The sequence below is a fragment of the Arvicola amphibius genome, chromosome 9 (assembly GCF_903992535.2).
Source record: "Arvicola amphibius chromosome 9, mArvAmp1.2, whole genome shotgun sequence".
Classification (NCBI taxonomy): domain Eukaryota; kingdom Metazoa; phylum Chordata; class Mammalia; order Rodentia; family Cricetidae; genus Arvicola; species Arvicola amphibius.
In genome coordinates, this window is record NC_052055.2 from 78396721 (window position 1) to 78413304 (window position 16584).

The 16584-nt window shown below is 38.7% G+C and overlaps 1 protein-coding gene across 1 annotated transcript in view; it reads right to left on the reverse strand.

Moving 5' to 3' along the window:
• The window catches only part of Pkhd1 (PKHD1 ciliary IPT domain containing fibrocystin/polyductin), a 380278-nt gene that overhangs the window by 147526 nt on the left and 216168 nt on the right, over window positions 1-16584 (reverse strand). The window contains exons 37-38 of the mRNA XM_038343811.1: window positions 13554-13619; window positions 7375-7503 (exon numbers count right to left, since the gene is read on the reverse strand). Coding sequence (XP_038199739.1) covers window positions 7375-7503; window positions 13554-13619 — 195 coding nt within the window. The remainder of the gene's footprint in view (window positions 1-7374; window positions 7504-13553; window positions 13620-16584) is intronic.

Genomic DNA, 16584 nt, shown 5'->3' on the forward strand with positions numbered 1-16584 from the left:
CAGCATTTTACAATTTATAATATTCTTGCAACATCCTGATAGCCACCAAATTTTTTTTGCCAGTTCAACAGTTTCATATATTTTATAAATATAAAAATTCCATGTGAATTAACAAGTATTTACTTAATACTAAGAAAAATACAAACAACTGAAGCAAATAAATTCCTAATAATCCCCCCTCTCTAAGGTTCAATATCACATTGGATTTTTGTACTTAAGTTACTTCAGGTAGTAAATCTAAACAGCACATTTTTAGTAATTCAATATAGTAAAACAAACTTCCTAGAAACAACTGTCGAAATACCTACAACTTACAAGGAACTCTCAGTTTCTCTTTTCTGTGGCAGATGTACGAAGGTCACAGAAGGTTTCCTAAGCTTTCGTTTCCAGAGAGAATTCCATCTGTTGCTTTAGAGTCTCTTTCTATTTGCTGATTTCTATCTGATGACAAAAGTATGTTTATCTATTATTCCTTATAATAATAAGGAATATTATTATATTCCTTCCTTCAAGATGCCTTCTATCTTCATGGTCAAAATAATGTCCCCCCACAAAGTGTAACTGTTGTCTCATTATTTTCTGCATTGAAATATAGGTCTCTAAATTTTTTTTTTAATTTATCTGCTTATGTCACCAGAGTCCTCTGTCCTTCAGAGAGGTTCCTAGCTGTGTGTAAGGATTGTGGGCACAGATGGAAGCCAAAACACTGCTGTACATCCCAATGTCACAATAAGGGATGTTACCTTAGAAGCCTAGTTTCTTTGAAGTACTGAAGATTATCGTTTACAAGAAAGGAGGCTGGGCCATAACACTAAGCATTACAGATAACACAAAAGACAAGGAAATTCAATCCTTGGACCAATCTGTCTCCCAGGGCTCTGAACTTATGATTCATACAGGCTAACATAACCTAAGTAAAAATCTGCCCACAGAAGAAAGACAACACAAGCTTAGCTAGCCCTAAACACCTTTTGAATCGAGTCAGATACATCTGCTCTTAATTATCTACATACACATACACACATGTAAACACACATACAGTGGTAGATTAAAGACAGATGTAAATGCTTAGCTAGTCTTCTCTGTCAGCTATGGAGACTAGCACTCCTCCCACGAATTTGAGCTGAACTTTGGGCCTTTCCTGATTAGCAGAATGTGAAAGAAAGTTCTGAGGCTGTAAGGACTGGCTCGGAAAGAGCATGTGTTTTACATAACTTTCATGGCCCACTTACTCTGGTGGCACTCACTTAGGCTACTCATTCTTGGATGCCACCACCATGCTCTGAGAAAAGCCAAGAAGTTCCAAATAGAAACTCTATGAGGAAAGTACCAGAGTTTTCTTAACCAGTTTTCCTAGATAAGCTGTCAAACACTAACCAATACTAACAGCAGGTCGCATGAGTAGTCCTTCAAGTTGAGATTGTAGATGGCCATCCCAGACGCCATCTCATGATAGTTGATGATACGGACGAGAACCTCAATGGAAACACTCTAGTTTGATATTCCTCCACCAAATTGTGAGCAAAATAAAATGTATATTTTAAATGGTTAGGTTTCTGGGGAGTTTAGAAGATAATGATAGAACTACAGAATATTCACAACTAGAAACACACATTCCAATGCCATGTATCAAAATAAGGACTCTGGTAATTCAAGCCTAAAAGCCCGTGTTTCCCATTTCTTAGTAAACCAGAAGATGTGGGTGGTGGTCTCCATGACTGTTTTTTTTTTTTAACCTCCTAAGTGTTACAAGACCAAAATGATAAGAATTATTCCAGCTAGAGAAACACTATAAATGTATATAATGTTTGCTTTATAAATGGTACCATATACCTAAATATTTATGTATATACAAACCATCCTAAATTAGACATAGGCTCAACTAGTGAAACAAAGGAAGTAAGGGAAGTCAATTACTTCCATTTATTCATGGTTGCTTTCTTTATGTCTATTGGGGGTATGTGTGTGTGAGCACAGGTACCCATGGAGTTGAGAGCATTGGGTCTCCCTAGACTTGGAATTGAAGGTAATTGTGAGCCACCAAGTGTGAGTGCTGGAAACCAAAACAGAGGTCTCCTCTGCTAAGACCACTACCTATTCTTAACCATTTGACCATTTCCCCACCCCAAGTGAAACCAATTTTATGATGGCATCATTTTACAGAACTCTCTCCTTTCATAAATTACTTTCTAGGTATAACCATCTTGCCTTACATCACCAATATTTTACAATGTTTTGCAGTTTAACCAGGAAATGCCTTAAATGTTGCCATGCCCGAATGCCACATGGCTTTGAGGGGACTCTCTGGTGTTCAAAGTACCCAAGTATTGAAAAACAGAGCAAACAAAAGGACCATTATAAAAGAAAAACAGTACCTCCCATTCATGTCATCAAATAAGACTAGTTCAAAGCAAGAGAGGAAACGAAACTGAGACTTCTCCCATCATATACACACTGAGAAAGATTCCAGAGGGTACATGACATGTACCCAGATACTTTGAAGTAGAATCCTATCTTTTGGGATTATGACACATTCTCCTTCCATTAAAACCTCACTGTAGTGTGTGTGTGTGTGTGTGTGTGTGTGTGTGTGTGTGTGTGTGTGTGTGTGTGTGTTTACCAAGACAGAGAGAGCTCGTCTAGAAGATATTCTGGAAGCCTCTTATATAAATCCTCTCACTCTCAAGTAAGTACAGGCCACTATATGAAGTGAAAAGTTAAATGAATTGCTTTGCCAATTGATCGACTGTTCTTTAGGAAGATTTTGCTTTGGTGTCTTAGATTACATAGAATTTGTTCTCAATACTTAGGACACGTAGAATGGATAGAGCTAATTCTTCCAGCACTGATGAGGCAACATAGACGTAAGAAGCAAGATTATCATGCATTAAACCACAAGATCAAGATTCTTCACAATCTCCTCAGCTTACTGCTTTTAATACCACAGGGAGATATTTACAGCCTTCTTGGAGTCCAATGTCAATAAAGACAGACCACCTTAAAGGAAAATAGCATCCTGATAAAGACAGTGGTGCCTTAGACTGGTAGACAGTGGTGCCTGGTACTGGGGTAGTAAAGCCCTGTTTTTATGGAAAAGGATGGGTCTGAGGTCATTCCATAAAATTGATTTCCCAGAAAATGGAAATAGGCAATTTACTCTAAGAATTTTATTGAAAAATTATGCTATTCTATTTGAATAATGATGGGAATGTTCTACACATTTCCTTTATTAATGAATTAAAATACACAAAACACCATAAAATTATATTAGAGGTTCAAAAGTATCACTTAAATCTTCTTTACCAGTCACTTTCATTTTGTAAAATCAGCAGTTCCATTAAAATCGTATTATGCAAAAATGGGTTTTTACTGTAATAATAGTTATTACCTATTTAGCTCCCAAGGATGTTGTGAAAATTAAATAATAAGCCTTTGGAAAGCAAATACAAAGTGTCGCTAATATCAGAGGCCAAGAGGGGCAGTCAGGTGGCAAAGAGAAAGGGAAAGAGCACTCCTACACACCACAAATCACAGCCTTCACCTCCGATTCCATTACTACAAACAATTGAAGCAGTGGACATGTGGGCTGATGAGATTTCATTTCATCTTCTTAATATTATGATATATTAATCTTAGTCCTCATGTTATATAGATGAGGGTCATTTACACAGTTGGTAAATGTCAGGAATCGAATAGGAAACCCAGATTTGTCCTATTTGATGGCTCACGCTATATCCACTGAGAATTCCCCATTTTCCTGGCGTCTTATAATTGTGCTTTGAATTCGTACCCCATCTTTCGCAGTCCATTTCACATATCTTTTCCTCCAAGACCCACTTTTCCTCTCCTCACTGAAGACAGTTTGCATCTAGGCACACGGCATTTGTTGTAGTTTGAGATTATTATCATTCATTGTATGTTTTATTAACACAGCTAAATCAGTGGCAGTCTGAGAGTGAGTATAGCTTACTCACTTTCAGTGCCTAAATGTGTGATAAATAAACTCAGACATAAGGCAAATGATTTTTACCAATGGCTCACTGTGATAGGCTCCCATCTAAGCAGTTCCTCTGTTGTTGGTTTTTGTTTGTTGGTTGGTTGGTTGGTTTGTTTTGTTTTTTGAGACAGGGCTTCTCTGTGTAGCTTTGGTACCTGTCCTGGAACTCGCTCTGTAGCCCAGGCTGGCCTCGAACTCACAGAGATCCATTTGTCTCTGCTTCCGAGTGCTGGGATTAAAGGCATATGCCACCGCCGCCCAGTTTCTTCCTCCACTCCCCTCTGGTTTTCCAAGAGCAAATATGTCATTCATCAAATTGGTTTGTTTATTTCAAGTTAAAGGAAAAATGTGAAAAATAAATATTAAAATAAAATATTTGTGTAAAGTAGACTGATCTTCATGGATCAAAACAGGTAGATAAGGTAACTTTAAAAAGAAAGGGAGCTGCAATAAAGAAAGCTAGGTATGGGTCTTAATGGTAAAGTAATTGCCTAGAACATACAAGGCTCTGGGTTTGAGTCCCAGTGAGTGATTGCGATGCACGTGTGTGTGTGTGTGTGTGTGTGTGTGTGTGTGTGTGTGTGTGTGCTGTATGTATATTCATATGTATAACTATGCTTATGCACATATGAGTGGGAAACAGAGAGGGGAGAGAGAAGGAGAAGGAGAGAGAAGAATATTCAGTTATTCAGTGCTGGTTTCTTGCCTGACCGTCTTTACTCACTAACTGGGTGGAATCTGAGTGGGTGACCTCACATTTCCATGTCCCAGATTCCTCATTTGTAAAAACATGGATAGGAACAGGATCTACTTACAAAGCAGTTGTAAGAACCAAGTGAAAAAGTCGCCATGGGAGAGCATAGTAGGTAACACACCCCAAGTGCTGTCATCAGAAAAAAAATTAATTCACATTTCTTAGGAATCTGTTCAAAGGATAAGAAATAGTTTTTCACAGACTTGTACAGTCTTGAAGTTGTACTGTGTAAAACCTTTCAACCTCAGAGATTTGCTTTTGCTGTTCAATTACAGCTGACAGCATTAAGCTCATGCCCTCCATCCAAGTAGCAGATAATATCTAACTTGTGAACCCACTTGAATCGAAGAAGTTTGGGGACTAAGGAAACAAAAGCAGTCATGAAAGGGTGAAAAATTCAGGCATAGGCAAATAAATCTACAGGGAAACACTGGAAATAGATTCAACATGAAGACCCACCAGAGGCCAGAATATCAAGATTTGTCAAAAAAAAAAAGCAACACAGAAGCTCCTGTCCCAGACCGAACATTGAAAAGCACAAGTGGATTTAACTGCTGGGCATGATGAGGCCATCTGCTGGTACAAGAGCAAGGAAACACAATGGGCAAAGAGCAAGGTTTTCATTACCTATTCCAGGGCTCCTTTTTCTCACCTCTCTTCTTACTTGAATGCAAAATGTTACAAACAATAACCAGGGATGTTTTAAACCCCTCTCTTCTTTCCTTCTCATAGTAACACAGCTGGGTGGATTAAAAGATACCATATATATATATATATATATATATATATATATATATATATATATATATATATCCTACACCCACAGCTGAATTCCCAGCCCTCCTTTCCTTACAGCATAGATTTGCGTGTTTCCGAGCAGCTTCCTGGAGAACTCAGGCCTGTCATCTGAGCTGATGATGATGCCTGGGATGAAGGAAAAAGGAAAACGCCAAGGGCTCCCAGGCAACAGAGCACACAGTCAACATAGTTTGCAACGCCAAGCAAGATCGTTGAGACTGCTGCTGTTTGTTCCTCATCAAAGCCCCAAAGATACTAAAAGCTTGGCAATGAACTTCCTGCATGGAGTGAGAGAAATCGTCAGCTTCATGGGAAAACCACAGTCTGGGGCAAATCTCCTGGCTAGATTCATCAAAGACAAGTCTGAGGGAGGAGAGATTTTTCTCTTTGCAGTATAGGAATGAATCATAAGCCTATTTATTCAAAAAGTTCCATCCTCCATTGAAGACATAGGTGGATAATGGGGATGACGATATTTCAAGTTTGCATTTGACAGCTCATTTGGCTTGGCATCCATCTTTCTATGTGGTTACAACACATCACTAAAGGCATCCAAGGGACCAGGGTGCTTTGTCTGACTCTGCCATTGTCAATAACATGAACAACATATGTACTCTATTTTTACTTTACTCTTAGTCCTTTTGGGAAGAAAACAAGCTCTGCTGCATAAAAATAAGGCACTAGAATCAAATTGTTTGGGTTCAAATCCCCACTCTTCTGATTTGCAAATCGTGCAACTCTGAGCTTGTATGTTACTCAGCTGCCATGAATTTCTGTCTCCCTGTCTGTATAATGAAGACAATAACCTTACTCTATTTACAAGGTCCTTGTGAGGGTTAACTACATAGGCAAAGAATAGCCCTGATACACAGTTAGTGTTCAGTAAATGCCTGACATTATTAGTGAATCACAGATAGACAAGTGTTCTTTCCCAACTGCAAATCTTTTGTTTACTGTAACCTTGAAATATTCACATTGACCATAATTGGAATTAAGTTTCGTGGTGCTCAATATAAATGTTCTAGTTACCTGGAACTTCAATGGACGTTCCCTTAAGGAAAACAAATGCTTTAAATGCAGATTGCTTTGGTGTATTTCTGAAATTACCTTTTTTCTTTATCTATTCTCTTCCATTGATTCAAATCTTTTAAAACTAATAATAGTGTACAATATACAAAGGAATCAATTTCAGAAGTGAAGACAATCAACAGAACAGTAGAATTTTTGCCAACTATTCATATGTCAAAGTGTTAATATCTAGAATATATGTACAAAGAGAAAGAGTTGGAGATGTAGCTTAGGGGTAGAGCGCATGCATAAGATATATAAAGTTCTCAATTCAATCCCTAGGACCCAAACAAATAATTTAACTAAGCACCAAAAGAACAAATAATCTAGTCATTAAATAAACAGATTAATTTGATTGATAGTTCTCAAAGAAGGAAGTACAAATCCAATACATATGTGAAAAGTACTCAATATTCTTAATCATAAAGAAAATGAAAATCAAAACTACACTGTAGATTCCATCCTAGCAAAATGGCTACCAATAAGAAAGCAAATGCTGACAAATGCTGGCCAGGGGGAAAGACCACTCGTTCACTACTAGTGGGAATGATTCGACCACTATATGAAACAATATAAAGGTTCCTCAAAAAATTTAGAAAGTTTCTCTCCTATATCAAGTTCCCTAAGGGGTCATAAAAATAAGTAGCTACTCATTTCTACTGTTTCTCTGTCTTGCATTACACCATGAAATGTTCCCGCTGATTGGATCTGGTTCAGTTCGGTTTGTCTGTTTCCACTCACAACTGCTCTCACTCACTGGGTAAAATCAAGACGTCATCACCAGGTCCTGGAAGGGTCTGGTTGTATCCTCCCCAGCCTTTTGCGACGTCTTTCCATGTTTCAGGAAGGGACCATTTTAAAGCTGATTCAGGTACAGATGTAGAAGCTGGAATACACAGGAAAGGTGCAAAGTTAACTATGAAAACCCAAATTTTTGTGACAAGGTCAAGCATCTATTGGTAATTTATGACTGGTATTTTCACCTTTCAAAGTAGCTGTTTTTGAGTATTAGAAGATTCTATAAATGTACCACATTTTCCTTATCCATTCTTTGGTTGGGGGCATTTAGGTTGTTTCCAGGTTATGGATATGACAAACAGTACTGCTATGAACATAACTGAGCACATGTCCTTGTGGTATGATTGAGCATCCTTTGGGTATATACCCAAAAGTGGTATTGCTCGGTTTTGAGGAAGATTGTTTCCTAATATTCTGAGAAATCACCATACTGATAATCCAAAGGTACATTTACACAATGGAGTACTACATAGCAGAAAAAGTAATGACATCTTAAAATTTGTAGGCAAATGGATGGATCTAGAAAACATCATTTTGAGTGAGGAAACCCAGATCCAGAAAGACAAATATCACATTACTCATTCATAAGTGGCTTTTAAACATAAAGCAAAGAAAACCAGCCTACAATTCATAATTCCAGAAAACCTAGACAACAATGTGGACCCTAAAAGAGACATACATGGATCTAATATACATGGGAAGTAGAAAAAGATAATTATTCTCCTGAGTAAGTTGGGAGCATGGGGACCATGGGAGAGGGTAGGATGGGAGGGGAGAGGAAAGATGGGGAGCAGAGAAAAATGTATAGCTCAATAAGATCAATAAAAAAATTTTAAAAAGAATTTTCTATAAAACATTTCATAGCAGGAAACCAAACTATTACCCAACTCTTACACTTTGAGAAAATATATTCCAAGCTTATTAAACATTAGCATTCTTCTTCATTATAGATATTATATGTGCTTATTATGGATTATTTTGAAAATGCTAATAAAGAAAAGCTAATAATTACCCAGAACCTCACCACATAATAATTGCCACAATCAACCTTTTATTTATATTTCCCCCCATCGTATCTCAGTGTTATTATATAATTGAAATTATATCAGCTCCAGTTTTATTTGGTTAGTTTAGTTATTTTTCTTAGGTACTTTCTAATGATATTAAAGCTCTTGGTAAACACAATTTTAACAATTACACAGTATCTATCATACTAGAATCCATTAGTCTCTCTCTGTAACATCCAACATGTAACATCTTTCTAATGATAAACAATGTGATGTGAGTAGTCTCTCTGCAAAGCTAAAAATAGTCCTAATTATCTTCTTAAAATGGATTCTTTCTTGGAAAGGCCACGTCATAGTATGAGCTTCTCACAGCTCCTGAAGTATAAGAATGGCACTATTTTGACATGGACACTTCTTGGGATAGTAACTTATGTGCAAATAATTTTTCTTTATTGATTCTGTCCCTGACCATTAGCATTCTAATGGTACCACAATCATGGGATTGATAACCACTAACCATTTTATAAAGAGACTCTTAGAACTACACTACGGATATTGCCATGCTAAGCTGTATCCAGTTGCCTTTCTCTGCTTTTGTTGTTATTTTGCTCTTTTTCATGGTATACAAGCACAACTAGGGGCCCAAAACATTGTCACAAAAACTAAAGATGAAAGGCCACCTCTTGATAGGGTGAAGAGAATCTCTTCCATTAGTGATTAGTTTCACTAAACATAAAAAATGACCATCTTTTTCAGGATGTTCCTAATAGGGGTGTACATCCCAGATAAACTTAAAAAGCATTATCTTTGTTTCCATGCAGCTAAGATCTTATATCAGTAAATACTAGGGAGATAAAACACTTGCATATAGATTGAGAACAGCTCTCTTTAAAGAGAACTTTTCTGAAGGAAGTAGTAACTGACCAGCATTTCAAAGACTTAAAGTTTCTGTAGGCAAAACATTGAGAAGGGGTGAAGGCCCTTGTTCCAGATGGAGAAATGCTCATAAGCATATGCAAGGTCGAGAAATGAGATGTTGTGACGGAAATCAAAAGAAGCTTTGTGAGACAGAGTTGAAAAGAAGCAAAAGATGAGTCTGGAAAAATAAGGAGTGCTCAAAGAGTGAAATATTATGAAGGCAGAGAGACCAAAGATTTCAAAACCATTAGGGTAGATGTTGATGAGTTCTGTCAACGTCTAACAAACTGAGCAGATGGCAGGCATTTGGAGTAAATTTGAGGTATCCGGATGGAGATGCATGGCAAAGAATAGATGAATGTGATTCTGAAAGGAAAGAGAGAACACCAAGAAAAAGGGTGGATATGGCTGTCATCCGCCATTAGATATCTTTCAGTCTTTCAAGATGAATGTAATATCACCAAAGATATCAGCATGAGTAGACACAATCCCTGATGTCAGATGCATGGGGAAAACCTGACAGTTTTTCTATCAGTTCTCAAATGTGAATCATTAATGGTTTAATTTGAGCTCCAAAATCTATCATGCTCACTGTGGTCATGCAGAAGTTATAAACAATTAGCACATAAATTTACCACAGAGCCCCGGAATAAGGCACTTCTTAGAGCAGGCCTAACTCGGAAAGAAGCTTTACAAATAGTTTATAAATACTAAAGCTGTAATGCCTTCCTGTGCTTTGTCTCTACTGTGCCTCCTTCTCAATGGGGCTCAAACAGTCCAAGGGCTTAAGGGCATTTGCTGGTATAACCACTAACTAGTATCACAGAGGCCAGGAAGGGTTTTTGATGTTCTATATACAGTAATTTGTCCTATAGTCAATATCAAGGCTCTTCAAAACTTCACAAAGACCCAAACGAAAGAAAACAGAAAAACGGTTGCTTCAAATTTATATCACAGATGGCAGAAACAAATACCCTGCGCTTCTGCCATCACCACTCTAGTTTATAAAAGACTGGAATTATTTCCAATCTAACCACCCAGACCTTCCAGTGACTACATAATGTTGAATGTTACATACGAGTTCCATTCTGCCTTAGACCCTAATTCAGTTTCTTGTTAGTTACTAGATTTCTATATGACTTCTATATGGCTCATATTGGGCTGACAGTTGGGGAGAGAAAATGAACTCTGAGTTTTAAAAAAAGCAGTCAGCCATATACTGCTTATCTTTTCTTGGAATCTTGTGCAAGAGAATGAATCCAGATGAGATCTTGTTAACAGTTAAGTTCTGTAAAAGGGAATGTAACTATTAAGTTTAGCAATCAGGGCATGTGTGATCAAGATGAGATGGTCATCAGAGAAGCTTCTTCTTGTAGCAGATAGCAGGTAACATAGAGACTCACAAGTTCACAACGTGTAGAGAACAAGAGAATTTCGAGGAGTCCCCATAAATTGGATGCCTTTATCAAACCCCTCTCCAAAACGCACAGGGACCTATATGCAAGGGGATGCAGAAAGATTGTAAGAGCCAGAAGTGATGGACACTCCAAGGATATAGCATCTTCCAGACACAATAGGACTGATAAACATAGGAACTCACAGAGCCTGTGAAAGCATGCACAAGACCCATTACAGGTTCAAACCAAGTAACATCTCGGCAGTGAAAAAAAGGAAGCACACACCAAGTTCCAGCCCCTAACCAAGAAGCTATTTGCAAATGATAAAGAGAAAATCAGTTTCCTCCAATAGAATGTCACTGGGTGTATCAAACACACACACTCGGAAGTAGTCAACACGAAACAAACTCCGTTTTCGTGTATATGGGTGTGTAAGTGTTTTTTGGTTGACATTGCTTTGGGACATCTTGGCCTTTTGAGAGGGAAGAAGGAGAGAGCAGGGGTAATAAAGTTGGATGGGTGGGGAGGATCTGGGAGGAATTGGGGAGGGAAAAGCATGATAAAACTATAGTGTATGATGAAATTACAAAAAAGGAGAGCCTTCCCAGTGCTGTGTTTAAGATAGAAACCATAATACAGAAGAGTGAGGGGTGCACTGGAGGTAGAACAAGACGAGCTCACATTGGGCCATCCAAAAACTCATTGCTTTTAGCAATGGAGGGCGTGAGCCTTTTACCTTCTCCCAAACCTTCAGATCACCTTTGGTGAAGACCAACGTTTATAACAAATGCTCACCCTACCTCTCTATATAAATTTGTTAATCAGTAGCAGCTCAAACTTGAAGTGCTCTCAAGCTGAATATGTCAGCCAAATATTGCCATCTACTCCTTCCCTCTCCACTCCCTTCCTCCTGGATTTCTGTGGATCTGCACTGAGAAAGCTGGTCTTTTAGGAAGCACCCATGATAACTAACAGTTACATGGTATTGGGGGGACGTTGGTTGTTTGATTCACACTGGTTTCTTGGCATGGTCCTAGAATTTTCCTGCCTACCATATCTTCACAATAACCTCCACAGTGTTTTGTTTCAGGCTGTCTATTAATGGATTAATGGAGAGACCCTTTGAAGCATGTTCTCAAAAGTTTCAACTGCATTACTTACTCATATTGAAGCTTGCGATAGGTCAACACACAGGTAGAACTTCACAAATCATTATACCCTTGTTTATGAAAAACTGGTGTTGATAGTGCCATAATTGCATTTTCTTCATAGACTGGTAAATAAAATGCACTGCCACATTTTAAATCTATGATTAAACTTTATATTCTTTACCATGGAATTCAAGGAACTCCCTGGAATTCTCTTGGCTGAAGTATTTTTCTGATATATTGTTTCTATAATTTCATAGGCTTTGCAATACTTTTCTTCCCTAAGTTATGTAAGGGAAAACTGGCTATGATTTTCTTTAACATATATATATATGTGTGTGTGTGTGTATGTGTGTGTGTGTGTGTGTTAAAAATAACATATATATGTGTCACAAATAACATAAGCATATTAGAGGCAACATGGTATAGCAAAAAGAATACAGTACTGAGATGAGATCTGTGAGGGCTTACCGAGGGTCAACTACTGAATGCTAATATGACTATGTAAACTTTTTAATATCCAGGCATCACATGTAGTCACATATACAGTAAAGGACACTGGCACAAGACAGCCTTTCCAACCGGTATGAACCTATGAAATATGGACTCTCCCAATTTTGTGGGATTTGAAGACAAGATTTTCCGAGAGAAAAAAATTGGTAATAGTTATTTAAAAGGGAATGCTAAGTTAATTACTTTATCATTTATATGACACCTGCCAGAGTCAATAAGACATTATAAAGGTAAGAACCATTTTTTCTTGCTCATCGTTGTTACACCCCCCCCCCACACACACACAGAGATGCCTTATAGAGATGCAATCAACAAAGTGGGAATTTTGAGGCACCTAAAGGCAAAGGTGGAATGAAGATGGAAGATATACAGAGCGTAGCACAACAGACACGTGAGAGCCGCCGTGGAGTCAGTCTTAACTGCACTCATCACAATGTCAGAAGCAAGGACTGGGAGCCAAAAGTCCTTCCCTTGGCTTAGTGCAGTAACTCTACATCGTTTGTTTTTTAATTGAAATGGAAGAATTTGAACGTTTTTAATTAGTGTGACTCCTCTGTGACATAACACAAATATCCTCCTGCAAATCAAAGGAAAACCCTGCCTTTGAAAGGCTTTATTCCCCCTGCAAATGTACAGTTAAACTGACTCACAATAAACAAAAACAAACTGAGACATACATTAAAAGGTGGTTATGAGATGTTTAGTCTTTGAGACTTCGGCTCTTTTGAGTTAGCAGGATCTCACAGAACCATCTGACTTTTGGGGAGCGTTTGTTTATCCTGCTTTCCTGAAATTACCAGGAACAATTAAAGTTTAGAGATACCCTGGATTTTTTCTCTCCATTTGGAGGGGGCCTAATGGCCCATCTGCAGATCTGGAATCCCGTGTGCACATATGGCTCATAATTTATGAAATGTGCTTATTTACATGTTACAATTCTTACATTCTATTGTTTTGAAAAGCAAATGCATCCTATATCTTCCCTTGACATTCAGACATATATTTAATTATAGGACAGCACAGCAGAGAGCTGTCAGGCTCAACAGCATGAGAGCTGATGCTTGCCTGTTCATAAACAAAGAAGAGGAGGGACCCATAGAACCACTGGAGGACATGCTGCTCTCTTGGACATCCTCTCTAGTGTTTAGTACTCACCTGAAACTGTCGGAGGCACACCTTCCATCACCTGGAGAAACACCTGAACTTGGCCTTCACCTGAAACTAAAAGAAAACAAAACAAGGTCAGTGCGATACCAAGATACCCCACATAGAGGAGAACCACAGTGTTGCATTTTATTCTTTCCACCCAAAACAAAATCTGGAAATGAAAGAGAAAGGAGTCCTTGTTAATTAAGGGACCACTTCGTTTCTACCATTCTATTTTGTTTGCATTGATCTGATTAAGTATAATGGCAGAGGGATAAGCAGTGAAGGAAGAAAACAATTTAGCATGCGCTCTGTGGAGGCCACTGAGGTCCAGCAGGTGTGCCTGATTTCCTATGGCCATAACTTTGTGGGCTCAGTTTGTAGAGCGCTTGTATTGCTCACCAACAGAGTTGAGATCACCCATGAAATGTATTTGCTTTACCTTTCCCCAAACAAATTGTCCTTTTAATGAAGGTTTTCCCCCACCCTACTCCCCCTATCTGCTCCCTTTTTCCAAACCAACCAAGCACATTTAAAAGGCCTGGGGTTCATTAATTTTAAGTGTTCAATAAATTAGTGGAAATAATCAAAAGGCCTGATTCTTTCTGATAATGACAATTTGATGTCAGTATAAACCAGTAGATTAAGCTGGGAACATATGCTCCTTTGCCAAGAGAGGCTGCTATAATTAAATAGTGAATGCATCTACAAGGTGCTCTCATGCCTGATTAATTAGTAATCAGGTGCACGAACTCTATCTTTCTGGTAACACCTTGTTTCTTATTGGTTAATTACCTTTCTGCCTTATTCGATGTCATGTGAGCCAGCCCTTCCCATCACTGTAGGACCCAAGATAGCTGCAGGTTGCAGCCTCAGGGTCTTGGCCAAACTCATGCTCTCCATTTCTGTTTCACTGGGACCCTAAACTCTTTCTTCCATCACAGATGGGACAGAACAAATGTCATTCTTTTTAATCACAAAGCATACGCTTCAGAACATTAGAAAGAAAATAATCCCCAAAGAGATCCAAGATGAGGTCTTTCCAATTCTGCTACTCCCATTTTGCTCACTGTCTCATGTTTTTTAATTATAAAATACGTGAGACTTGGCTTGCCCTTTATATCACCAAATTTAAGAGCAGGGACCTTGGCAACACACTACTGATATGTTCCTTTTGTGTGTATGTACATATGTATACATATGCATCTATGTGAGATGGCAGTGCTTTCATGAGTGTGACACTTCTGTGTGAAAGGCAGAAAATAACCTCAGCTATTGGTCTTTGGGTATTGGTTCTTGGGTGTTGCTCTACAGGTATTGGTCCTTTGGTATCGGTTTTAACTATTAATTCTCAGGTATTGGTCCTCAGATATTGGTCTTTAAGTATTGGTCCTTGGATATTTATCCTCGGGTATTGGTCCTCAGGTGTTGGTCCTCCGGTATTGGTCTTTGGGTATTGGTTCTCGGGTGTTGCTCTACAGGTATTGGTCCTTCAGTATTGGTTCTCAGGTGTTGGTCCTCAGATATTGGTCTTTGAGTATTGATCCTTGGGTATTGATCCTTAGGTATTGGTCCTCAGGTATTGGTCACTGGGTGTCGGTCCTCCGGTGTTGGTCCTCAGGTATTGGTCCTTGTTAGATACAGAACTCTTTTGTGGTTTTCTGCTGAATATGCTATGCTTTTGTAGAATTCTGTCTCTGCCTCCTATCTTACCACAGAACACTGGGTAGGATTACACACATGCACTATGTATCTGGCTTTTATATTGATTCTAACGATTTAAACTCAAGTCTTTAAGCTTGCATGGCTAGTGCTTTATCCACTGAGTTGTCTCCCTAGGCTAAACTGTTCCTTTTAATGATTATTTCTAAGATATTCCTTAAATTATTATTTTCTTCTTGTTGTATATTCACTTATCTCTCTCTTGTATATTCCTCTCTCTCCCCCCCCCCCTCTCTCTCTCTCTCTCTCTCTCTCTCTCCCTCCTCCCCATCTTCTGTTCTTTCTTCCCTAATTAATGTGGCATGAGAGACAGTACATTGGTTAAAAGTACTAACTGCTCTTCCACAGGACCCCAGCACAATTTCCGTCACTCATGTTGGCCAATTGCCTATAACTCTAGCTCCAAAGGGTCTAATGCTCTCTCCTGGTCTGTGCAAGCATTGTACTCACCTACGTAAACTCATATATAGGGCACACACATATATACACATAAATACATGTAAAATAAAAATAATTGCCATCACAGAACCCTCCATCCAGCAACTGATGGAAGCAGATGCAGAGATCCACAGCTAAGCACTGGGCAGAGCTTCTGGTGACCAGTCAAAGAGAGGGAGGAGCAATAATATAAGCAAAGGAGTCAAGATCATGATGAGGATCCCCACAGAAAGAGCTGATCTGAGCTAGTGGGAGCTCACTGACTCCAGACTGATAGCAGGTGAACCAGCATAGGACCAAACTAGGCCCTCTGAATGTAGGTGATAGTTGTGTGGCTTGGGAAGTCTGTGGGGCCACTGGCAGTGGGAGCAGGATTTATCCCTAGTGCCTGAACTGGCTTTTTGGAGCCCATTCTTTTTGGAGGGATACCTTTCTCAGATTAGATGTAGGGTGGAGGGCCTTGGTCCTGCCTCAAAGTGATGTGTCAGAATCTGTTGACTCCCCATGGGAAGCCTTACCCTCTCTCTGAAGAGTGGATGGAGGTGGAGTGGGCGAAAGGTGGGGGAGTGGGAGGAGAGGAGAAAGTGGGAACTGGGATTAGTATGTAAAATGAGAAGATTGTATTAAAAATAAACATATTAAAAATAAGTCACCAGTTAACCATCTCACCTCTTCCTTTAAGGTCTAACATTTCACTTCTGTTTGCATGGTTTTGTGCCTTGTTAAAATGAAAACCTGCTACTAGTTTCACACCACAATATTTATCTCGTTTGTTTTCAGTTCAATAACTAATAATGTCAAAGTAATGAATGATTCAGGATTGTAACAGTAACTAACATCATCTCTAAATTTTGTTTTGTTTTGCTTTGTTTTACGGTGT